Source organism: Phacochoerus africanus, chromosome 4 (genome assembly GCF_016906955.1).
Source record: "Phacochoerus africanus isolate WHEZ1 chromosome 4, ROS_Pafr_v1, whole genome shotgun sequence".
Lineage (NCBI taxonomy): Eukaryota > Metazoa > Chordata > Mammalia > Artiodactyla > Suidae > Phacochoerus > Phacochoerus africanus.
In genome coordinates this window covers 10,170,417-10,195,296 of record NC_062547.1, presented here as the reverse complement: position 1 = coordinate 10,195,296, position 24,880 = coordinate 10,170,417, and the positions used below count along the sequence as shown (strand labels likewise).

Here is a 24,880-nt window from a genome sequence, read left to right as displayed (position 1 = left end):
CTTAAAATACTCTGAAGTACTTTCCTTTAGATATGCCTCCCATACACTACCTCAAACTGATTTTGCCTTATGGTCCAATCTTTCCCTTGTCACGGGTGAGTTTAGCCCATGTACATGTGCTGATAGCCGCTATCTGACAGATCAGCTACAGATACTCACACGGATGTTTGAGGTCAGGTTCTGTCACATTACTCTAGGTTATGTTTACTGTTTAGACGCTGTCAAAGTCTTCCACGCTGTCGAATTCCTTTGACCTTTTTGATTATTACAGTTCCCCTGGAATTTGGGAAGATCTGTATTTTTTGTTCTGCTAGTTATCTTACACATTCACCTTCTATGATAGTCTCAGTCTCCTTTCTTTAGGGATTCTATCAGCTCCCTCATGTAAACAGCATTGAACTTAATTTGTAATCTTTTCCTCACCCATTTCTTCTACTCCATTATCCATTTTGGTCAATAATATTCTTTACTTTGGAACTTTGAAATATGTTTTTGCTTCTACCACTTGTCATTATGACTTTTTTTTACTCTTCATTTGATGTGCCTTCCTCTAGATCCCACCCAGGGGTCTTTATGACACATGAGGCCAACGGCCAAAGTCACTCAAATCAGATCGGAATCCTATACCACCGAAAGGCTACCTTTGATGCCTGGTAAGTCAATGCTAGCATGCTCGTGGATTCCAATTCCATTCCGGATGATCCGCAAGGAACCTTCCTTGAAAGCCCCAGAGCAAGTGACCAGCTGCAAGTAGACAAAAGGTTTCTAAATAACCCCTCCAGAGACTGGGGCAAGGAGACTAATGCCCCGAAAGTAAACAAGCTATACCTAAGTCCAAGGACCCCTCGTTGTGGAACTAGGTTTGAGGATGCAAACATAGCAGGGGTTCATCTCCAAGGTTTCCCAAATTTACCGAGCAGACAGGGTATCTTAGTCCAAAAAGCAAAAAGCTCCTACCACTCCTCCTAGCAAGTCTGCTATCACCCTGAGAACTTCGTGTACTAGAAAGAGCACAGGACGTGGAGGCAGACACACCTGCCTTTTAGGAGTTACGGGACAGTAGACAAGTTACTTAATCCTTCCTGGCCTTCAGTTTCCTCAGTTCTAAAATGGCCAAGAACCTTGTCGAACATGGTGCTTGTGTGATTATCAATACTGTTTATAAAGTGCCTGGCAGACCAAGATAGGCACTCAATAAATGGGTTGTCCTCGCATCATTGGAATTAGGGAGTGAGGCTCTTAAAAGTTATCTGCAGTGCACACTCCCCATTCTAGATAAGCAAACCCAGGAGGACACAGTCTGAGCTGGCAGACCAACCACCCCTTTCCAGGACGACCCCCTTACCTGTCCCTGCCCCTGCCTTTCCAGGTCCACCACGCACATGTCCACAATGGGTCCCAAATTGGTAAAGGTTTCCATGGCCACGACATAGGAGCCCTGCTCATTGCTGTCAACATTGAGCTAAAAATGAGAGAACAATGTTAGTCCTGGAATGCTCCAGACCCATGCGAAAGAGATAGTCATCATCAAAAAGAAACTCACCCTTACTAGATCTGCCCTTCCTGTGCCCTACTGGATCCTCCTAGAAGGGGACTTCTAAGGAACACGGGTTTTCTACAGGCGACCCACTAACCACCCAGGGATCGCTAATCTGGCATCCCACAGACGGATTTCAGAGAAGCAGGTGGAAATTCATGTAACATATTTGCATGCATTTTCTGTAGAGAAGGTTCAAATTCTCCTCTTCTAGAGGGATCAAGTACATTAGACGAGGACCTCTTTGAAGGTAAGAGCTGGGTCTTGTTCGTCATTGTATCCACAGCACCTAGGACCTTGCCTGGCACACTTGTTGAATGAGCACTTAGGACAAAGAGCTAGTCAGGGTAGGATGCTAAATCAACCAAGTAGAAAGGCAGATAGTAGGGCTATGGATGAACTGAAGACATCCTGAGAGGCACTAACCACAGGGAAAACTTGAAGACGTAGTGAAGACCGCAAAGAAAGAAACCAGAAGGAGGAAAACGCCTCCTCACCTTCACAAGCTGGGAGTCACCAAGGCGAGACCCGACAAACACAACGCCGTTATCGAGGTAGGTCAAGCACTCGGCGATAGAGGTCTGGAAGAACATGACGGCGTTCAAGACCAAAGAACAGCCTTCACACGAGGTCCAGACATCATTCCTCCCACCTCTCAGACACGTGCTGAGCAAAGTCCCAACTGCAGCCATGATTCCCAACACAATTCTCCACTTCCAAGCCCCGGGTCACACTCCACCAACTTTCCTAAATCTCTGAAGTTTGTGACTCTTCATTTATCACAACCCTATAGTCAGAAAAATCTGTATTTTGTCTTGTGGGCGCCTGCTTCCAATGATCATTTTAATTCCAACGACTCCAGTCTGCCCAAAATAGCTGGAGACCTCTAATGTTCCCGGCATCATACTCAACAATACTTTTTGGGAATTTCCTCCCATAACTGAATATCAGCCTTAGATGAAGCTTTAATTCTATATTGTACCCTTTTTTGCTTCTCTTTCAATACTTGAGGTAGCGCCCAGCGCTTGTGAGCCTCTCTCTGCAATCTACTCATTCAAAACCCAATTTCTACCGCAGGACCGAGCCTCTATGTGTTGCTGGGTGTTATGTAATACAATTCCCAGCTGCAGTGTGGGATCACACATCTGGGGTCGCTGGGCTCCAAGGAGAAAGGAGCAGGGCAGGGACGAGGCCTACCTCCCCAAGGAGTTCCACACGCAGGTCCTTGAGGGTGACGGTGCCGTCCATCTGTTCCTCCTTCTCCAAAAGCAGCATGAAGAGCCGTCCTTCCATGTCTCCCAGCAGGTAGCGGGAACCATTGGGGTCCACGCGATTGTGACACACAATTGTGCTTTGCTGCCAAGAGCAAAGACACAGTCATTAGAGATCAAGTGTCTTCTGCCACCAGAGAACAAAGCCTAGCACTCCACTCTCTTTACCAAACTCAACCACCTCATGAGCAAGGAGTCCACTTGGCTCACATTACACGTGTGATCGAAAATGGAGATGTTTTTATTTTGAAGACAATGTTCTGAGGAGCTCAACATACTTTAAATGTTTCCTCACATATTTTTCTACTGGAAAACAAATATAGAGAAGAGGAAGCAGCTGTAAACATTCACTGGACTGTGAATGCTGCCTTAGATTTTGTTATTTATCTTCAAAAAGAAATTAAAAGTAAGCTTTTATGGAGTTCCCTTCGTGGCTCCGCAGTTAATGAACCCCATTAGGATCCATGAGGCCACAGATTCGATCCCCGACTTCATTCAGTGGGTTGAGGATCCAGCACTGCTGTGAGCTATGGTTACAGACATGGCTCAGATCCTGAGTTGCTGTGGCTGTGGCGTAGGACAGCAGCTCAGCTCCGATTCGACCCCTGGCCTGGGAACTTTCATATGCCCCAGGTTCAGCCCTTAAAAAAAAAAGTAAGCTTTTAAGGCTTAATTTTTATGACTTGAAATTTTAAGGTGAAATTTGTATGACTAATTTTTTGAAGTCTATATATTTTTTCACTGTATTATTTTACACAACTTGAGCTCTGAAAATATTAAAACTCAATAGAGGGAGTTCCCACTGTGGCACAGCAGAAACAAATCTGACTAGTATCCATGAGGATGTGGGTTCGAGCCCTGGCCTCGCTCAGTGGGTCGGGGATCCGGCATTGCCATGAGCTGTGGTGCAGGTCACAGATGAGACCTGGATCCTGAGTTGCTGTGGCTGTGGTGTAGGCTGGCAGCTACAACTCTGATTCAACCCCTTCCTTAACCTGTGAACTTCCATATGCTGCAGGTGAGGCCCTAAAAAGCAAAAAACAAAAAAAAACCTCAATAGAATTTGCAAGATCTCTCTCTCTGCCTTAGTTAGCAAGCTAGCTCTTTGTAAGCAAAACCAAGCCAGTCTCCCTTTTCGTGTAACCCCAAGGACCAACAACACATCTCACACACATGGTGAAGACTGTGACAGACAAATCCCCTCCTGATACACGAGGGGAAAGGGAAGAAAAAAGAGAGAGAAGACAAAAGGCAAAGAATGATGCTCACCTTAATGATGGGAGGGGCAATCGCCAGGTATTTGTCGCCGTTGTGATAGGTGATTGATTCCTGTCCGATGATGATGGCACCGCCGAAGGGCTCTGGCACTGCAGGACAGAGAACGGCATTAGCGTGCTCAGCCCTCAGCACCTGCCAAACCCTGAGGCAGCAAGGGCACTGATCCAGTTATCTCCGAGGCGAACTCGATGATAATTAGTGTCTTAGACATCAAAGTCCAGGGAACATGATAACCTTTTCCTGAGATTCCTGTCGGAGAGATTATATGCTGCCCACTCTCTACTCCTGGTAAGATCTTTACTGCCCCACTTTCGGTGTTTGAGACTCAGAGGGTAGGGTCTTCCTGGTGTTTGTCCACATGCATGCTTCCCATTTCTCTCCTAAACTTCTGATCCTTTCTAACTGAAAGTTTTTACTTTTTTCCTTGTTCCTTAGCTTAATTCCCCCCATTATCAGGGCTACCATACAGAAGAGGCAATTTGCACTTAAGAGTTTTAAAACTTCCCTACTTGATGAGACACAATACGTGTTGAGGGAAGAATAAAGAGCCAAGAGCCCTGGATTTCAGCCCAGGCTTTATCACTGAGGTACAGGCATGGACAAGTCCTTCGGCCCTGTTTCCTCATCTGTGAAATAAAGACACCAGATAAGATAGCTCTATTGGTCCCTTTCAGTTTTTTAGAATTTTACGTCCGACAATAAAATAATGAGACTAATTTCCCTATGTCACTCCACAAATCAATCTCGTTGTTTCATAGTTAACCCCTTCATCTCAAATAAAGGAAAGCTATACTTTTGGGGGAAAGTTAAAAACAAGACAACCCCAAAGACAAAAATACAAAAAGCAAAGGGAAGCACATTTACAGACAGGAGACAGGAGGTGGGGCGGGGGGTGAACAATGCAGGTGCTCCGGACAACTGGAGCACGTGATGAAGGGCAGAGGTGAGGAAGGAAGGACAGGAACTGGCCCAGACTTGGGGCGGAGGCAACAAACCTGCAATCACCATGGAAGCTTCAGCTTCTACGTTCTCCTGTTTCCAGGGGCCCTTATTGAACTCCTTCTCCCGGAGAGAGACCTCATAGGTTTTTACGTGCCGCCCCTGAGGGTCCTGGGTGGGGAAAGGTGGAATCGTTAGCCCCTAGGAAGGGTGAACCCTAAGCTGGAGAGGGGCCTTGAAAGGGGCAGGCCACCATTACCCAGCATCTGACACTCCTGTCACGCCAGCCTTCCCATCCCTATCCATGAGCATGCTGACAGCCGCCAGCTGAACCTGTGAAGCTCTGGGCAGACCGTGACTGAGGCCAACTGTTTCTAACAACTGAACCATCCAAGAAAGGCTTAAAAATTAAGAGGAATGAACTTGCCACACCACACTAACCACTACAGAAATATAATGTATGTACGATACGTACATTTGTGTATGAATACAGATAGATATCAGGTATGTGGACATATTCTACATTTCTTGTCAAGAAACTTACAAAATACCTAAAGAGGGAAAACAAACACACTGAGAAATCAAATCCATCTAACAGTTCTTCTGCATTTGCCTGATACAATTCTCAGACACGCTGAGGGGGAGACGGCGGGGAGACGGTGGGGAGAACAGAGTGTGCCGCTCCTCTCAAGTCAGTCGAAACCTCTAGTCCTGCCACTGTCAACACCACCTTCCCCTTTTTCGGAATCATGACTCACATCAGGCCTGGAGCAGTCAAAGTCACCTTTAAGAGACTCAAAGAGCCGGCAAGGAGCCAGGGGAGGATGGCCTCATCAAAGGCCAGACCAGGGTCTAAGAAGTTATGGAAGGAATTCGACGACGGTGTGTTTCAGGACGGGGCCCGCATCTGAATCAGGGTTACAGCTCCTGAAGCACTTTATGTGACTACCTTTCACGTGGTTATTTTCTCAAGTTGATTTGGGGGCACAAATAGGAGAAAAAAATAATTTTTTAGTTGATGGAAAGATTTTCCCACCCCGTTTTGAGATGGGTAAGACTCGACTTTCCCATAAATTCAAGCTGGGGTTTCGATCTGGACCTCTGAGATACACAGATGGAAATGAAGATAGTTCACAACCAGCAGCCCTGAGGCTGCCCAGTGTCAGCCTTAAATAACCAGCATCAGTGTTGTAATGATCTGATATTTACAAAACGGAAGAAGGAAAAGAAATACCAAGTCTTTGCTTCAGATCTGATACTTAATGCATCATGAACAAGACTAAACAAAATCTCCTAAGCTGGTTTTAACTATTCGAATGAACGTTATCTATCAACCAGCCTCAGAACTGTAGCACTTATGGTGCCCCTAAGAAACACACAAAAACACATCAGTATTTCCAACACTTAACACAGCTATCAAAGTGTGTACATGCCCCACACAGTCCCTGGACTTGGACGAAGTTTCCTTCCATCATTTATTCAACCACAGGCTAGTGAAATAACCTCATGCTGTATGGCCCTTTGTTAAAGGCTGAGATTTCCCCAAGATACGAGCATGTTAGTCTGCCACCCTGCCCCCACCCCCAACCCCACCCCTAAGAGATCTGGCCCAGAGAACAGCTGCCCAGGATCAGCTCTACTAAAGTTTAAGGCACAGACTAAAATAGAAGTCGAGAGCCAGCAGTCACCAGAAAGTGAGCACTGATCAAAATGCACTTCTTTTTGGAAGACATACAAAGCATCCCCAAGATATTTTCTCACTGTGTGTAAAGGCAATTTCCAGATCACTTCTCTACAGCTAAGTTTTAATAATCCCCCAGCATGCCAGTAAGAGACAAAGTATAAACTGGGTCACCCTTTAAACTCTCCAAAGCCCACAGCCAGAGCGTAATCTCAGGATTAAAGCCTGCTACAAGCCCCAGACTGCTTCCTGCCTCCACGGTTAAGTACTACTGCTCTCAAGATGACACCCAAAACCTAACACATATTAATTATAACATTCCAGAACATTTCAAGACAAATACATTAAACACTTCTGCCTACCCCACCACGAAATCCAGACATTCTGATTAGCAAAAATGAACCCCCACCATGCCAAGCCATACAGCTTCTCCCGCTCTCCTCCTGCTCCAGTACCTGGTAGACAAAGCAGATGGTAGGCGCTTGGCAACCATACAGGAACTTGACGTCGATAACATGCAGCTCCTCCAGGCGGATGTTAAAGGCCTTGAGCTCTTTATTGTCTCGGTCTAGTGGAATAACCTTGAAAAGGCCATCATAGAGTCGCAGGCCAATCATCCGGCACTCAGGGTCGATGATGCCAATAATGCCCGTCTCTGAGGGGCGGCCAATACGGTCCTGAGAAATGAAACACAGGTGAGGGAAGAACCTCAACACCTAGAGCAACAGAGGACAAGGGGGAACACCTTCCCAGCATGATTTCAGGAGTGGCAATAAAACCTGCGGCATCTTGTTGACCTGCTAGGATGCCCAAATGGCAGTGCACGCCTTTTTGCAAAACACTGAATCTCAATGAGTTGTTACCTCGTCTCTGTGACTAGTAAATTACAGAAGTCCCTGGTGTTTTCTCCTTGTTTCTCTCACCACTGAGAGGCAGAGAGAGACAGAGAGAGAGAGAGAGAGAGAGTGCGAGAGCGAGCGAGAGCGAGCGAGAGCGAGCGAGAGCGAGCGAGAGCGAGCGAGAGCGCCTCGGCACTTCCATTTTCTCTGTTGAATTATGACCACGCTACCTGGAAAACTCTCATCAGCCCGAAGCAGCCACCTCACCTGGACGTTGCCATGGGCTCGAGTTATGATGTCAATGCTCTCGCCGCTCTGCTTATACTCCAAGATGCAGGCATTGTACTTGGCTGTCAGGATGAACAGTAGGTCCTTGCTCTCCCCCTGGAAACCAACATTACATTATCAAAAGAGGTTTCTTTTAAAAACAGGAATACCTGTCTAGTCTTTAGTCATTTTTTAAGCATGCTAAATTCTTCAAGAATTTTCTTTTCCCCCTGAGGAGAAAAAAATCTATGGTGGGTATGCAACTCACTTTAGTTGCACACACACCCTAAGGGTGTGTACAAAAAGCCAGAACTGAAGCTGGTAAACATCCAGTGCGTTTTCATAATTCTCCTTTTCTCTGCCCTACATACAATGTATTCATCTAGTTCCACTCAGCTAATCTCAATTATTCCATTCATATTCTGAAAGATGAATGTAACGCCTCCTCTAATCTTCCTCCAAGTACTTGGAAAAAGAAAAAAAAGGGGGAACAAGGGAAGCTCAAATAGATCTACAAAGTCTTTCTTACTTATTAACCCAGACCCCAACAAAGTATTTGGTCCAAAGGATTATAATTTAAATTTTGAACCCCTTGCTTTCTCATCAGATGCAGTTAGGACATAATGAAGCACTGCAGTAGCTATTTAGATGAAAACAGTTGAATTATAACAATAACGGTAACAATAATGTGATGATAAGTATTAACAGTGAACACTTCTTCTGTGCTAGGCCCTGTGTTATTAAATCACTTAATCCTCACAATAACCCAGAGGATTGGTTATCCCTGTTTTGCAGATGGGAAAAATAAGCCTCTGAAAGATTAGCTGACACCCAAAGTTAGACTGAACAAGGACCAAAGCCTGCACGGCCCTAACCCTAGAGCCGACTCTTGGAATCACTCACTGTGATGACCCACAGGACGGGGCCCACATCTCAAACCGCGTTTACAGTCCCTTCTAAAGAAGTCGACTTGATCCATTTTCCCCTAGTGAGTCTTTCCTACTTTTGGCAACTTGTTAAATAGAATATAAATTAAAATCTGCCATTTGAAAAGAGAAAGGTTTCTCTCCTAAGCCTTATGGCACCCACTCCAAGCAAGCGATGGGCATAAAAACGACGTAAATCCAACGACGACCTAAGTTCTCCTTTGCTGCTGCAAGGCCCAACCCAGAACACTTACCTTGGGCCTGAAGAGCTCCATGACGGCAATCTTCCCATACATGCCCACCTCTTTGACGGGCCGAAGCCCCTCGGCTGTCACCACATAGATCTCTAACCTTGTGTTTTTGGCAATCAACAGGTTCAAGTCTTCAGCTGAAGTAAAGTGTCCTGAAAGAACAGATTCTCTAGTTTTTGAAGCCAAAGCACTATCTAAATTATCCTAGCATTTTCTACCTAAAACCTCCTAACATTCTCATTTACTGCACGTATTTCTCTGGCTCCCTCCACTCGTTCCTTTCTCACTGATTCCTCAAAGAGCCTTGCTGCATACATTCAAGAAAGCTACTTCCCTAATCAGACTCCGAAAACTGGACTGGACCTAAGAGTAGCATGTCCTTCAACTTGACAATGACTGTGAAAACCCTTCCGCGGGCTCGGTGCCCTCAAATTTCACTTTTCCTTCTGCAGTGGCCCACTCATCCTCTAATTAAGGGATGCTGGAGTAAGTGCTCCTCTTTATTTTCAGTCTTTCTCTCAATTTTCACAAAATCTCTTACCAAACAGACCAGGTCGAATGAAGAAAACTGCCAGAGCCTTATCTTAAAACATGGCTTTAGCTGCATCTCTTGCCCTCCCAGCAGTCTACTAAAACCCCATCTGCACAGTTAGACTGCTTCCAACAACAGTTTTCTTTGGGAATCAGGATTAGGATTTACATAAACATACAAGTTTGAGGGCTTCATGTTTTGCTGAGAAGTTGGTTCAAAAGGATTATTCCCGGATTCTGGGCATTTGCGTCTTTAAGAATCCTTGCATAAACAAGGCAAACCCAGCCTGGGCCGGGCCATTCCAAACCCTCCTCTCCAGCAGCTCCCTCTTGTAAACAACAGCCCCAAGCAAAGCAGACTCTCTCTTTGGGGGGAATGCGGACCTTTCTCACATTCCCCCCACCTCCTGCACCTCCCAGGCTCTCCCACAGGAAAATTCTCGCTCCAGAGTCGCCATCACCACCGACCCCCTTCCCCCCTGACCACACGAGGTCAATCCCGCGGTCCAAGCAGCCCCGCACAATCAACTCACACTCCACTCTGTCCCAGTAGGCTCAACCCTGTCCTCGAGGCCAAGTGACCTCAAAGAACGAAAGGGGACCCTCAAGAGCAGCTTTTACCCCCCCACCCCCCACCCGAACGGCGCGTGATGAGACACCTTTAGAGTCGGGGGCTGGGGGAGGTTTCTCGGCCGCCAGTGCCTTCCATTCCCCGGGCCTGGTCCTGGAGGCCGCCCGGGGGCCTCCGGCCTCCCTAGGCCTAGGTTCCCCCCCGCTCCAACTCCCTCCCCCGCCGGGGTCTCTTGCCGTGGCAGCCTCACCGGTCACGCAGCCGTTCACGGCGGTGGGCTTCTGTGCCGTTACCACGTAGTTGTACGACATGTCGAGGCCCGGGACGGCCCAGCGGGACTCAAGCGCAACGATAGAGAGACGGACACAAGCGAAGAGACAGGGGGGCCCCCACCCGCGCGCGGCGAACTCCACTGCCGCTGCCTCCGCCCCGGAGACACGTTGCAGGCCAGAGCGGCCGAGACGCGGGGCATCACGGGACGGCCTCACCTGGCCTCTTGGAGGACTCAAGGCGCGGGAGGCGGCCAACCAAGGGAGGCCCCGCCCCCTGAGGCTCCGCCCCCTTCTACCGCCGGAGCCCCGAGAACCCGGATGAGGGCGCCCTGTTGGGGCGTCTTTGAGAAGCGGCGGCGGGTGCTGAGGTGGTGGATGCGGGCGTGAGCGGATAGCTGAAGTGCACCGACGTCCCCTCCTCCCCCGAAGCTGATCTGCGGATCTCATCCCCGGGCCTCACCCCTCGCCTTCCCCAAACCCGGTCCACTCCCCTTTCATTGCTCCGGGAGCCCTCGGGGCTGTTTTCCCTTTGGGAACGGAAAGGTACCGCAGAGGCTTAGAGAGGGGAGGAAGGTGACATCAGTTTGTGCATCTCCCAGACTAGCACCGAGGTTCGTACCTCCCTTCGCCTAGCCCTCCCTGTACTTCTAAACTCAGCCGGTATCCTGCCCTGACCCTAGAATGACCCATCACCTGGCGGGAGCGGGGCGGCCGGGGGCGGGGCGGGGGGCGGGGGAGGCTGGCACCTGGACGCTACCCTCTCACCTCTGAACTGTGTTTGAACTGGCCCCGCAGGCCACTTGCCCAGCATTATTAGTGCCCCTATGGCTGTGCAAAGTCTTACCTCAAACACAAAATGAGAATTTACTTGGTGAGAACCTTAGTGACCCAGGAAAGCAGTCTGTTGGCCCTGAAACTTCCAGGCCATTCCACATCAGACAGACTCTGCGAGGAGGAGGAGGAGAACCACGTGGCTTAGAGCACCTCCTGAAGACTAGGGAGGAGGCAACCCCCATTTTACAGATGAGGAAGCTGAGGCTCGGCAAAATGGGTTTACCTAAGGTGCCCCCACAAGTCAAGAGTTGCCAAGGCAGGTGTGGATTCTTTCCACTGCAGACACATGCAGTGAGGCCAAGACCCAGCATGACCCCAAGACACCTCTGAACTTGGCCGAACTGAAGGGAGCTAAAACATCACCGTGGTTTACACACGTGGTTTCCCACACCGAGGACCTTGTGCCTTGACTCTGTACGCACTGAATTATCGGTCAAACACAGGCTTTGTGGAAATACTAAACATGGGTTTGAGTCTTGGCTCTTACCAGCATGGCATTGGACATGTTGGTAGAGCTCTCTGGGTCAGTTTCCCAGAAGCCAAATGGAGTCACGGACGCGGCTGCCTCCCTGGGGCGGTGCCAGCACCAACAAGAGCAAGTGTGTGGAGATGGTTATGAATATATTCACTGTGTTTGACGCCCGTGTAACAGATGAAGTTACTTTCTGGGTAACTTTGCCCCTTGGTGATAAGGTGGGCGCTACTCCTGAGCACAAGGCAGCCCTGTGCCCAACATGGGTCGATCAGTGTTCTGGCAGCCAAGGTGCGGGGGTGAACCTTGATCAGCCCCACGCTCTTCTCCATCCCCAGCCCACGTTCTAGAGTTTGGACCTGGATCAAAGTCTGGGGCAGCTCCCTAATTACTAAGGGCCCTGGAGGCACGATTGCACCAGTAGGCTGCAAGTGCCTTCGGCAGCTCATGTTGTTACCCCCTCCTGCAGGCACTGCTTGCCGCTCAGGCCCCGTCGGATTGCCTCTCCTCCGGCAGCTCAGCGCGAAGGTGTGAACTCAGCTTCCTTCAGAGCCTCCCCGCCATGGTGAGTCCCACAAGGGCCAGGGAAGGGCACCATGGTCTTGGGGCAGCTAGGGTGCCAGCGCAGGCTAGAGTCCCTTGCTCCCTGACCAACAGATGCTGTGCCTTCTGAGGTTAAGAGAGAGGGTGGTCTGCCCTCACAGGGCCTGACTTCTCTTCATTTCCCAGCTGGGCCCAGCCAGGCCTGGATCCACCTGCCCCCTGTCTGGGTTGTGCATTTCAATCAGAACCTATGGAGTTCCCGTTGTGGCTCAGCAGGTTAAGAACCTGACTAGTATCCATGAGGATGGAGGTTTGATCTCTGGGCCTCGCTCAGTGGGTTAAAGGATCTGGCATTACCACAAGCTGTGGTGTAAGTCAAAGACGCAGCTTGGGTCTGGCATTGCTATGTCTGTGGTGTAGGCTGGCAGCTGCAGCTCTGATGTGACTCCTAACCTGGGAACTTCTATGTGCTGCAGGTATGGCCCTAAAAAGCAAAAAAAAAAAAAAAAAAAAAGAGCATAAACAGCTACCTACTCTGTAATAGGCACTACCAGTCATTGGAGTTGTGAAGACAGACCTGGTGCCTCTTTTTGAGCCTTGGGCATGTGTGGGCTTGTGGGATCTACACTGTGGGAGGTTTAGCATAGGCCTGGAAAGACCTGGGTTCAAATTTCTGCCTACCACCAACCAGCTGTGTGACATTTTACTGAAAACCTAATTTCTCTGAGCCTCTTTCCTCATCTGCAATATGAGGCAGATTAATCAATGAGATGTTGATCAGAGCAGGGTCCTAGCCGACTTTCCTTTCTTTTTCCATCCCTTCAGGCCACTGGGAACCAAGGATGGCACTGGTCCCCAAGCCTTCCTCTGCCTCTGGTTTGGGAATAGTTGCAAATCCCAGGCAGGACAGACTCTCCGGGGTGGTTGAGGGGGCACATTCTTGGAGGGTGGTGGCTGGGCATAGAATTGAGACCAACTGACAACGTCATCGAGTATTCCAGTCCCTGGTAGGCAGGCTCTGAGAGCCACAGGCCGAGCCCTTCCTAGAGCATACCCTCTGCCATTCTCAGCCTCCCTTCAGCCCCTGGGGAAAGCAGCATGATAAAACCAAAACGGAACCAGCTTTGGAGCCAGGCAGACCTGGACGCTTGCTGGCTGTGTGACCTTGGGCAAAGTCACTTAACTGTGAGCCTCGGTTTCTTCATCAGGCTAATTTGTCCAGTCGCGTTGTTGGAAGATTAAATGAGATTTTCTTAAAAGCACTTAGCACGCGGTCTGGCTCTCCATCCGTGCTCTGGCCCCTGCCAGACCTAGGAAAGGCCACAGCTTGCATGAAGAACCTAGTTCCTCCCTGCAGGCTTGGGGAAGGAGCCTGGGAGAAGTGTCCCTTGCCAGGACCGGGATCAGCTGCAGGCTGCTGCTGGGCCACTAGGCGGCGCTGGGAGCCCAGCCTGCTCGGTCCCAGTGGGGCACTAATTTCACTCTAATCGGGACAAAGGCAGGAGCTGCAGCAGACCCCATTCAGTGAGCTCCAGCTTTTAAGAGTTCGTTTGAAGAAGGGAGTAGCTCCTTTTAATTCAGTTTTTTGTGTACAACAGTCACGTACACTGGTATATTAGGTCCTCATTTTTCAGAGGAACACCTGAAGAGTGAGCTCTCACAGCTGATGCAAAGCGCCCCATGCCTGGACCCCCCACTTCTGCACCCCCAGTCGGCTCAGCTGTAACTCTCAGGCCTGCCTGCCCTCCACCCTCCCGCCTGAGGCTCCCCAGGGCCAAGTTCCTCCTTTGGCTCCTGAGGCCCTGCCCACTTCTCCCTGTTGGTTACCTGACTGGTTGCTCAAGTCATCCTAACGCACTTCCTGCCTGGCCCCTGGCCCTGGTACAGTTTCACACCCGCTCCCTTGGCCTGGAATACGGTCCCTGGTCCCTTTCCCCTCCCGGTGCCTCTCACTCCCTTTACCTAGCGGACTCCAATTTACCCTTTCCTAACACTTCCGGGAAATGCTAAGGAGGCCAAGGTCCCCCTCTTTGTGCCCCTGGGGCAGGTGCACATCCCTCTTGTGTGGCACTTCCCACAGCACGTGGTAAGGACCTCTTTTGTTTCCACCGAGGGCAGGACCCGCGCTCTGTTTGTTCTCAGCGCCTAGCATTGAGCCTGGCACACCTCGAGGCTCGCGAAGTGTTTGCCCTGCATCAGAGCCCAGTTGGAACAGCAGATGGGTGTGGGGGTCTGTCTGGCCCCCTCCTCCAGCACAGGACCCTCAACCTGGAGCTTCTCTTCTTTTGACAGAAGGCTCTTGGGCCTCAATTTTATTAATTTGTTTTATACTCAGGATTCCAATTCCTCCATTTTCCTTGTACCGAAGCCATTCTTCATTGGCTTCAATTCGAAGAATAAGTTTAAATCACAATTTAGGCACTGAACAGAACACTGTAAACCAGCTGTAATGGAAAAAAATAAAAATCATTAAGTAAAAAAATTTTTTAAACAAGTTAGGCACTGAATAAAAAGTCACAAATTAAGGAGTTCCCACTGTGGCTCAGCAGTAATGAGCCTGGCTAGTATCTATGAAGATGAGGATAACCCTGGCCTCACTCAGTGGGTTAAAGATCCAGCTTTGCCATGAGCTGTAGTGTAGGTCACAGAATGTGGCTCGGATCCCGCATGGCTGTGGCTGTGGTGTAGGCCAGCAGCTGTAGCTCTGATTAGATCCCTAGCCTGGAAATCTCCATATATTGTGGGTGCAGCCCTAAAAAGCAAAAGCAAAAAAAAAAAAAAAAAGTCATAAATTAAGAAAAGTCATGGAAGCATCCACCTGATAAAAATGATGCCTAATTCAAGGAACCGCTGTTCCCTGGAGTTGCTGGCTGGGCCTGGGCTAAGGGTCTTAGCCACAGCAGTGTGACTGGGCAGGATAGGGGTGTCCCTCCACCCACACCCAAAACCTCCTCCTGCTCCTCTCCCCGCAGACCTCCAAGAAGCTGGTGAACTCAGTGGCAGGCTGTGCCGACGATGCCCTTGCTGGCCTGGTGGCCTGCAACCCCAGCCTGCAGCTCCTGCAAGGCCACCGAGTGGCCCTCCGTTCTGACCTGGACAGTCTCAAGGGCCGGGTGGCACTACTGTCGGGTGGGGGCTCTGGCCATGAGCCTGCCCATGCCGGTGAGCACCCTGGGCTGGAGGTGGGGTTGGGCTCTGGGCAGAATGATCTCTCCTAGGAGATCTTCGGTGCTGTTAGGAGGTTTAGGACAGAGCCGGGCCCTGGAAACAGCTCTCCCACTCCCTTGAGCTGTGATCTGGGGCCAGTTATGCCCTCTCTCTGTGCCTCAGTCTCTACATCTATAAAAGCACAAGGTTGGGCCAAATAGGGAGTTCCTGTTGTGGCACAATGGAAACAAATCTAACTAGTATCCATGAGGTTGCAGGTTCGATCCCTGGCATCGCTCAGTGGGTTGGGGATCCAGCATTGCCTTGAGCTGTGATATAGGTCGCAGATGAGGCTCAGATCCCAGGTTGCTGTGGCTGTGGTGTAGGCTGGAAGCTGCACCTCTAACGTGACCCCTAGCCTGGGAACCTCCATGTGCCAGGGGTGCAGCTCTAAAAAGCAAAAAAAAAAAACCACCAAGGCTGGGCCACATGATCCTCTCAGGCCCTTCCATCTCTGATTCCATGAATCCTCCTGGTCTTCAAGGCCCAGCTGACCTGCTGTCCCCTCCTCTGTGAAGCCTTCCTGACTTTTGCAGCCTAGGAAACGTGGTATCCCACTTCTGAATTCCTGTCTGAATTTTTTTTTGCTTTTTAGGGCTGCACTTGCAGTGTATGGAGGTTCCCAGGCTAGGGGTCTGATCAGAGCTACAACTGCTGGCCTATGACACGCAGGATCCAAGCCACATCTGCGACCTACACCACAGCTCACAGCAACGCCGGATCCGTAACCCAGTGAGCAAGTGAGCAAGGCCTGGGACCAAGCCCGCAACCTCATTTTTCCTAGTCAGATTTGTTTCCTCTGCACCACCATGGCAACACGCCCCCCCCCTGCATTTTTACATACAATGTAGAAGGTCCTGGTATGTTTCCTGTTCGGTGCCAGGCATGTGAGCTCCCTTGAGAGCTCAGGTGGCAGGAGCAGGGGTGGTATTGAGGGGAGGTGGGTAGGGACCAGGCTTCGTATCCTCTGTATCTTCTCTAGATCTTTCTCCCTGGGGCAAATCCATCCATCCTTTCAGCCAGTGCTAACGAGCACCTGGTGTGTGTCTGGAACTGTTCTGGCCACCAGGGGGCGCAACAGTGAACGGACAGGGTGCCTGCCCTCTTTGGAGCTTCTGTTCTCCTTTGGGGAGACAAACAGTAACCAGATACACAGCAGTGAAAGATCCTGCCAGAGTATGTAAGCGAGAGAGTGAAGACAGGAGCACTGGGTCCAGGAACAGCGAGTCGCTGGGGGTGGGGTGAGGGATTATTTCATTTGGGAGGTCAGGGAAGGCCTCTCCATAGACATGGACGACCCGAGGAGAGCCACCAGGTGCCATTCTAGCTTCAGGCGCACAGCAGGGCTCACCAAACTGTGCCGCCCAGGAGCATGGGACGCCCCAGAGCCTGCAGGTGCAGGTCCCCGCCGAGCATCCTTCCCCACCTCTCTCTCCTCTCAGGGTTCATAGGGAAGGGCATGCTCACAGGGGTCATCGCAGGAGCCGTGTTCACCTCCCCGGCAGTGGGCAGCATCCTGGCCGCCATCAGGGCAGTGGCCCAGGCGGGCACAGGTAAGCCTGGCGGGCAGGTGGGGCTGCCTGGGAGGGCCAGCGCTGATGGGGCCCCTGCTGGCTGCTCCTGCAGTGGGGACCCTCCTCATCGTGAAGAACTACACTGGGGATCGGCTCAACTTCGGCCTGGCCCGGGAGCAGGCCCGGGCAGAGGGCATCCCCGTGGAGATGGTGGTCATTGGGGACGACAGCGCCTTCACCGTCCTGAAGAAGGCGGGCCGGCGGGGGCTCTGTGGCACGGTGCTCATACACAAGGTGAGCTCCCCCGCCCCGGATGCCACCGGCCAGCCCGTCCCAGCCCTCTCTCTCCAGGCAGCCCCCCTTCCCCAGGGCTCCCTGGCTCATGTAGGCCCCCCTGCCGTGGCAGCTCCCTAGGCCCAGACCCTTCCCTCCCACACCGCCCACTGCCCCTGCTCCCCAGGGCCCACACATCCTCCCCCGAGCCCCGCGCTCCCATGTTAGCCTCACCCCAGTGCACCCATGCGGCTGCAGCCACCGCCTCACCCGCTCCCCGGCCTGCTTCCTGCCCCCGCCCGCCCCGTCTCCCCCCCACAGCTCTCCAGGGGTGTTTTTCGAAAATGGGTAGCTGACCAGGTCGTTCAGCTGTGGAAAGGGCCTGGGTCCTGACAGTCAACCCAGGCTCCTCCTCCGCCAGGCACCCGCCACACCCTTGCCCCTCCTCCTTGACCTCCCATCACCCCCACGGTCTTCTCCCGCGCCACGCCAAGCAGCTAGGCACTGGCTCACCTTTGGGCTTTGCTGATGCTGAGTCTTTAGCCTTGAAAATCCTTTCCCTGTCTGACCCCCTTTTGGCCTGGCTAACTCCTATTCCGTCGTGGCCCGCCTCTGACGTCTCTCCTTTGGGGAGGTTTTTCCTCCCCGTGTCAGGCAGGCTGGGAGCCCCCACCCCACCCCAGTGCTCCCAGAACACCCTGTCCCTAGCACCATCGTCAGATTTGTCACCTCACATGAAATGTACAATTTGCATGTGTTGGCTTCCCCAGCCCCTCCCCCGATCAAGTTCCTCCAGGGTAGGGACTGTGACTTAGTCACCCTTTTCCTTCTTCAGCACATACTAGGTAGTTGGCAAAAGGTGGGTGACTGGTGGGTAAAGTGAGCCACAGGGTGCCTGCCGTGGGGAAAGAACTCTAGACTAAGGATGGGGAAACTAGCCACCACCTGGCTGTGTGACACTGGACACGTCACCTTAGCCCTCTGGGCCCATTTCTCCGTTTGTGAAGTTCCTCTGGCTCAGGGATTCTTGAAGATTCCTGGCAGGTGCCGTAAACATGGCGGGCAGGTTGACGTGGCAGGACTAAGAGATCCCCTGTTCCGGGCTAGACACTCAGCCCCAGCCTGTCTCCTACCACGAGTGGTACAGTGACTCCTTCCCTTCTGGGGGCCTGTCTCTGTGTGGGTGCAGGTGGCAGGTGCTCTGGCTGAGGCAGGTGTGGGGCTGGAGGAGATCACGAATCGGGTGAGCGTGGTCGCCAAGGCCATGGGTGAGTGCTGGCCCAGGGGTCGGGGAGGGGGCGGGGGAGGTCAAGGCCAACCTTGGACTAGGAGCAGCACAGGCCTCCCAGGTTACTCCCCCGGGGCTGAGGGAGGGTCTCCTGGGGACAGCCAGCTCCCCGAGCCGGGTTTCTGTCCCATCACTGGGATGGGGAGCCTGGCAGCCTGTCTCCGTGAAGAGGCTTCTGAGGCACTGCCGCTGCCCGGCCTGATGCCTGACGCCAACCAAGAACAGAATGGTCGTCCCTCTCACACCTCATTTCTCGTAGGAACCCTGGGAGTGAGCCTGTCCTCCTGCAGCGTCCCTGGTTCCAGACCCACCTTTGAGCTCTCAGCCGATGAGGTGGAGCTGGGCCTGGGTAAGCCTGCGCCACCCCTCTCCAGCCATGCCTGCCACCTGCGTTTTGCCCCTGTACCTACCTGGCCCTCTCTGCTCCCATGGAGCCATCACCTAGGGGGTCCTAGTATTTTTAAGTGGGCGCATGAGGTCTTTGTGGCCCAGCCCCCTGGTTTCTACCAACTTTGCCCTCCATACCCAGGGCTCTGGCCGCGTGGGGCTCCGTGCCTGCCCAGCTCCTTGCCTTTGCTCACACCGTCCCGGGTCCCCCGCCCCCACCAAGATGCAGAGCCATTCAGAGGTCATCCCAGCTGCAAAACTTTCCCGCTTCGTCCCCTGTGCTTCCAGAGTGATGGGCAGAGGCTACATGTGGCCTCTCTGTGACAGCCTCTCGTTAAAGCTGCTTGGCTAGTTCAAAGTTACGTTCTAGCTCTCTCCACCACCAAGCCATAGCTCCCATAGAGCAAAGGCTGCATTTTTCATTATTTTGTCTGTCCCCCGCCCCACCCTGCGGACGCGTGCCTCGCTTAGTGCAGGGCACTCCGTGCATCCTTGAACAGAAACCACGGAGTGAATCCCAGGCGCCGAGCAGGTCAGCAGTGACTCTGTCTGTCCGCAGGGATCCACGGGGAGGCTGGCGTGCTCCGGATAAAGGTAGGTGCCCTCCCCGGCGCGGGCTGGTCTAAGACCGAGGCCCCCAGCGCAGCTCAGCCCCGGCTCCCTCTGACAGATGGCAACCGCCGACGAGATTGTGGCACACATGCTGAACCACATGACAGACTCCTCCAATGTGTCCCACGTGCCCGTGCAGTCTGGTGAGGGGCTGTCATGCTGTCTGTCTCCCGGCCTTTCCACCCCCTCTGGGAACGGGGCCCAGGGAGTCTCACCTGGGTGTCCTCTCTGCCCACAGGCTCCTCAGTGGTGCTGATGGTCAACAACCTGGGTGGCCTCTCATACCTGGAACTGGGCATCATAGCCGACGCCGCTGTCCGCTTTCTGGGTGAGCCCCGCCCTGGGAGGGGACCTCCTGACCCCCAGAGCTTCTTCCTTCCCACCCTTTGAAGCTGGACCTAAGAAAAGCAGCTGAGGAATTCCCAGGTGGCCTAGTGGTTAAGGCTTCACCATTATCACCATTAGCTGTGGCTTGGCTTGGTTTGATCCCTGGCCTGGGAACTTCTGCAGGCACAGCTGAAAAAAAGAAAAGCAGCTAAGGTTTTGGATGGTCCAGAGCATGAGCTGTGCAGTCAGTCAAGCCCAAGTTTCCTCTGCCTCAGCAAGCAGGGTGCTGTGAGCCTATTTCCTTATCTGTAAAGAGGGTAATAATAGCACGTGGCTTTGGGGGTTGTCGTGAGGAGTAAATGAGACTTAGCACAGACCGGAGACCTGCTGAGACCCAGTCAGTGAGACCTGTAATGACTCATCTGTCTAATGTCCCTATGGAAGGGACACCTCCAGGGAATGTGCTCGTTCCAGGCATGACTGAGGGCTGCCCCGAGGCACTCTGACCCTCAGGGCCTCTGCTCCCAAGTCCTTGTTTTCTCCCATTCTCCTTCTTTCTGATGCTCAGGGGGGCCGTGCCCATCCTTCCACCTGTTCCTCACACGCTTCCATGCCGTCATCCTACAGAGGGCCGCGGGGTGAAGATTGCCCGTGCCCTGGTGGGCACCTTCATGTCAGCCCTGGAGATGCCTGGCGTCTCTCTCACCCTTCTGCTGGTGGACGAGCCCCTCCTGAAACTGATAGGTGAGACCTGGAAGCCGGTGTCTGCCACACCAGGCCTCCCTCGGGCTGGAAGGAGCCAGGAGGACTTGGAGGGGCCCCATCAGGGCTGACCGTGACAATCAGAACCTCGGGACAGGCCCTTCCTGGCCTCCCCAGCCCTGCCCAGCTCCCACTTGACTGTGGAGAGTTGGTAGTAGGGTCCTCCCCCAGGGACCCCCGCTTCCCTTGTATACAGCAGACACTCAGTACTTGCCTGTTGAGGTGGGAAGAGCCAGGCCACCATGGGGGAGTCCACGCCACACTTGACCCCTGGCCAGCCAGTCCGTCTCTGAGAGAGTCATCCATGTCCCCAGATGCCGAAACCACCGCAGCAGCCTGGCCTAACGTGGCCAAGGTCTCTGTGACTGGGCGGAAGCGGAGCCGGGCCGCCCCTGCCGAGCCCCCGGAGGCTCCTGATGCCACTGCTGCGGGAGGTACGGAGCCATGCTCTGGGGGGACGTGGCCTGAGGCCTGAAGGGCGCAGGGCCCCGGGGCTCCCACCTCCCTCACTGGTCAAGTTGGGTTGTGAGAAGGGCCGGCCGGGCCTCTCCCCCACTGTCCTCCCTCCCCAGGCGCGACCTCGAAGCAGATGGTGCGTGTGCTGGAGCGGGTGTGCGCCACCCTCCTGGGCCTGGAGGAACAGCTGAACGCCCTGGACCGCGCTGCCGGCGACGGGGACTGCGGCACCACCCACAGCCGTGCCGCCAGAGGTCAGTGCCGTGGCCCCGTCTGGGGCGGGACAGAGGCTGGTGTGGCACATCATGCTGAGATTTTGGCATCTCGTGAACCAGAATTATTTCAGGAACATTCGGAGCACTCACATGGGATTGGCAGCTTTCCTCTTGCTAAGAGAGGCTGTCATTCACAAAACCTCGCGTTCCTTTCGCTTGTTCTCACGAAGAGACGCTTTTAACACTGCAAATGTAGGAAGGCTGTTATCACAGAATGAAACACAGTCTTTTACAGTGAACTTCAGGAGTTCCCATTGTGGATCAGCGAGTTAAGGACCCAGTGTTGTCTCTGTGAGGGTGCGGGTTTACTCCCTGGCCCCCAAGAAAGGACCCCCTCCCCCAAAAAAAGGAGTTCCAGTTGTGGCTCAGCAGGTTAAGAACCCAACTAGTATCCATGAGGAATCGGGTTCGATCCCTGGCCTTGCTCAGTGGGATAAGGATCTGGCGTTGCCGCGAGCTGTGGTGTAGGTCATAGATGGGGCTCGGATCCCGTGTTGCTGTGGCTGTGGTGTAGGCTGGCAGCTGCAGCTCCAGTTCTACTCCTAGCCTGGGAACCTCCATGTGCCATAGAAAAGCGAAAAAACCTTTATTCTACAGGGAAACTTACTCTGTTGTCCTGATTTTTCTCAGTTTATCCCAACTAGTGAAAAGCTCTCAATCATTGAGCTTCATTCAGTCAAGAAAAATGTATTTCATGCCAGCCATGGGCCAGGTGCTGCCCTCAACTCTATAGATATAATAATGAGCAAAACAGATTAAAATCAGTGCCCTTTGGCTTCTGTTCTGGGGGGAGAGAGAAAATATGAACGAGGTAAATCAGTAATGTAGAAAAGAAGGAGGGGGGAAGCAAGGAGACGTCACCTGCTAGGTGACAGCTGAGGTCCCTGCCTCCACCCCTCTCCAGGCGGCAGGCAGGATCCAGAAAGGAGCCTTGGGAATCTCCTTGTGGTGCCTCCCCCAGCCTCTCCCAGCACCCATTCCTTCTGCCTGGCAGCAAGGCCTGAGTACCTGGTTGGGGTCCAGGCAGGTGGGAAGGAGGGCCTCTGAATCCCTCGCCATCTCTCTCTGCCTGCAGCGATTCAGGGCTGGCTGAAGGAGAGCCCACCACCCGCCAGTCCTGCCCAGCTACTCTCCAAATTGTCCCTCCTGCTACTGGAGAAGATGGGAGGCTCATCTGGGGCAGTGAGTGCCGGCTACCCCCGGGGGCGGAGGGCTGCCTCAGAGGGGCCCTGGTTGCTGGAGGCCCAGGCCGGCCCTGTGTGCTCAGCATCCTGGTCCCCCGCAGCTCTACGGCCTGTTCTTGACTGCGGCGGCCCAGCCGCTCAAGGCCAAGACTGACCTTGCAGCCTGGTCTGCTGCCATGGATGCCGGCCTGGAGGCCATGCAGAAGTAAGCCAGAGCCCTGTGCCCTCGATCAGGCGTGGCCTGGGGGAGGAGACTGATGTCACCTGCTCCCAGCCAGGCCGTGTCCCCACCCCCAGAGCGATGCCCTACAGTGAGCCTCATTTGTTCTCTTCCCTGCCAGGTACGGAAAGGCTGCCCCAGGGGACAGGACTATGGTTTGTATCTGGCCCAGCCCTTCCCCCTTTTGAATGCCAAACACCTAGGGAAGGCCACCCTCAGTGGCAGGACCTGTCTTCAGCCCCCTCTCTTACCTTGTCCAGCTGGATTCCCTGTGGGCAGCAGGACAGGAGCTCCAAGCCTGGAAGAGCCCGGGGGCTAACCTGCTCCCAGTCCTGACCAAGGCAGTCAAGGTGAGTGAGGCGGGGCCCAGGCTCCCATCTCCAGGTGACCTTAAACAAGTTAATATCCTTTCTGTGCCTCAGTTTCCTCCTCTAAAAATGGAGGCGGGTACCTGGCTCAGAGGGTTGCTATGGAGCTAAAGAGAGAGGTGGAGCCCATGCTCAGGGTCTGGGACATAGCAGGCCTCAGTAAGTGGTGGCCCCTGCCCTGCTAGAGGTGAGTGGGAGGTGACCTCTCCAACCTGGTGACAGAGAAGAGGGTCCGGGGCAGGAAGGACGCCTGGTGGTGCCTCCTTGAACCTGCTCTCACACCCCCACCCCTCAGAACGCAGAGGCTGCAGCGGAAGCCACCAAGAACATGGAAGCTGGAGCTGGAAGAGCCAGTTATATCAGCTCTGCACGGCTGGATCAGCCAGACCCCGGGGCAGTGGCGGCCGCTGCCATTCTCCGTGCCATCCTGGAGGTTCTGCAGAGCCAGGGGGCATGAAAGCCTCCCTGGGGCTCAGTGCCTCCTATTGCTGTGCACAGTGGTCACTGTCACTTATTTCTGCCTTCCAGCTGTTGCCCTCCCCTGCCTACCCTCAGGGTCAGTCCTCTGAGTTCAGCAGGAATCCCTCAGGCAGCATCCAGAATTACTCCACTGTAGACACTGCAGGCACTACCCTTTCCCTCTTCAGGGAGGGTGGAGTCCTAGGGTCACCGGCTGTCCCCAGCCAACCCTGGGCTTCCATGATAAGGCCTTTCTGTGGGTGACAGCGCAGCCCTTAACAGGCAATGCGAATTTGGTTTTAAGACTCCCTGTGAAAGGGCTTCTGTACCTGAGCTGAGCCAGTGTGGAGAAGCAAGTCAATAAACCACACGGAAGCCAAAGAGCTGCTGCTGCTTCTGAGGGTACGTGAACAGATGGGCCCACTGAAGCCCCGGGACTAAGACCTCAGCCCTGGCTGCAGTGCTCACCTCATCTCCACCTCCTCCAGCCGAGACCCAAAGGCAGGGCCACCTCCACTGGGATCCCCACTTGCGTCCTTCTGGCACACACACCACACCCAGCGGCTGTGCTGTTCTCAGCACCAGACTAACAGCATTCACTGATTCTGCAGGAATCACGTGGGCAAGTGGCTCACCAGAAGGAAAAGAAGCCACCATATTCTAAGGCTCAGTAGTGGAACAGAAACTGCGTCTAGGCCAGCCCCCAGGCCTCTAGAGAGTCACCGAGGGCCCGTGGGGGCAGGCGGGGGCGGGGCAGCTGAGTCTGTGTGGTGCGTGGCAGAGGCTATGCAGCGCATACCCGGCGCATTGGAGCCAGGGGGTTAGTTAAAGGCCCAGGCATGGATTCACTTTAGACAGGCATGACTGAATCCTTGTTCTGCTTCAGACGAGCTACAAAGCTCAGGCCTATTATTTAGCTTCTTAGAACCTGTAAAATCTGAATGGTGCCTGTCTTGGGGACGTGGAAAGGATTCCAGTGAACTAATGAAGAGGAAGGCCCCAGCCCAGCCCAGGCGCTCACTCACTGGGAGGTACTGGGATCGCTGGTGTCTGCATCCACCACCTTGCGGGCCGTCTGCTCCGTCGGGAGGTGGCATCTACAGCCGGTCACACTGGGAAAGGGGCCATTATTTATTTTACCCAAACTTGGCTGTAAGCTTCCTCACTCTCTGCCCAGGGTGCCCTGTTCGTCAGCCACACCCCAGGTCCCTGACCACAAGGCACAGACACACACGCCCAGCAGCTGGAAGGACACCCTGGCATCAGGCACCTGGCTGGGTGACCTAGGGCAAGTCACTATCCTGTTTGAGTCTCGGGCTTCAGATTATAAAACGGG

General features: G+C 53.2%; 2 protein-coding genes and 1 long non-coding RNA gene across 4 annotated transcripts in view; 1 reads left to right on the top strand and 2 right to left on the bottom strand.

Moving 5' to 3' along the window:
* DDB1 (damage specific DNA binding protein 1) overlaps nt 1-10,566 on the bottom strand; it is a 30,176-nt gene extending 19,610 nt beyond the window's left edge. The window contains exons 1-10 of the mRNA XM_047775585.1: nt 10,342-10,566; nt 8,993-9,141; nt 7,813-7,929; nt 7,162-7,383; nt 5,082-5,196; nt 4,078-4,175; nt 2,735-2,893; nt 2,035-2,118; nt 1,346-1,462; nt 642-744 (exon numbers count right to left, since the gene is read on the bottom strand). Of these exons, the coding sequence (XP_047631541.1) occupies nt 642-744; nt 1,346-1,462; nt 2,035-2,118; nt 2,735-2,893; nt 4,078-4,175; nt 5,082-5,196; nt 7,162-7,383; nt 7,813-7,929; nt 8,993-9,141; nt 10,342-10,402 (1,225 nt within the window). The 5' untranslated portion in view covers nt 10,403-10,566. The remainder of the gene's footprint in view (nt 1-641; nt 745-1,345; nt 1,463-2,034; nt 2,119-2,734; nt 2,894-4,077; nt 4,176-5,081; nt 5,197-7,161; nt 7,384-7,812; nt 7,930-8,992; nt 9,142-10,341) is intronic.
* Nucleotides 10,567-10,651: 85 nt separating this feature from the next.
* On the top strand, nt 10,652-23,927 carry TKFC (triokinase and FMN cyclase). 2 transcript variants are annotated; one of them, XM_047775586.1, is made up of 18 exons: nt 10,652-10,974; nt 12,139-12,234; nt 15,185-15,374; nt 16,862-16,972; nt 17,046-17,227; nt 18,396-18,474; nt 18,754-18,843; nt 19,441-19,475; nt 19,552-19,636; nt 19,732-19,821; nt 20,448-20,564; nt 20,897-21,016; nt 21,155-21,292; nt 22,389-22,495; nt 22,599-22,702; nt 22,839-22,872; nt 22,978-23,067; nt 23,381-23,927. In XM_047775586.1, exons 2-18 carry the CDS (start codon nt 12,232-12,234, stop codon nt 23,540-23,542), a joined length of 1,737 nt encoding a protein of 578 aa, XP_047631542.1. In that variant the 5' UTR covers nt 10,652-10,974; nt 12,139-12,231; the 3' UTR covers nt 23,543-23,927. The 2 variants fall into 2 exon arrangements, with proteins under 2 accessions (XP_047631542.1, XP_047631543.1); XM_047775587.1 differs by lacking the exons at nt 10,652-10,974; nt 12,139-12,234; nt 15,185-15,374 and adding an exon at nt 16,382-16,595.
* On the bottom strand, nt 20,948-24,563 carry LOC125125100 (uncharacterized). The gene is made up of 4 exons (XR_007134364.1): nt 24,013-24,563; nt 22,969-23,106; nt 21,404-21,497; nt 20,948-21,007 (listed from the first exon to the last, which is right to left on the bottom strand). It is a non-coding gene; the product is annotated as an uncharacterized LOC125125100 (long non-coding RNA).
* Nucleotides 24,564-24,880: the final 317 nt, after the last annotated feature.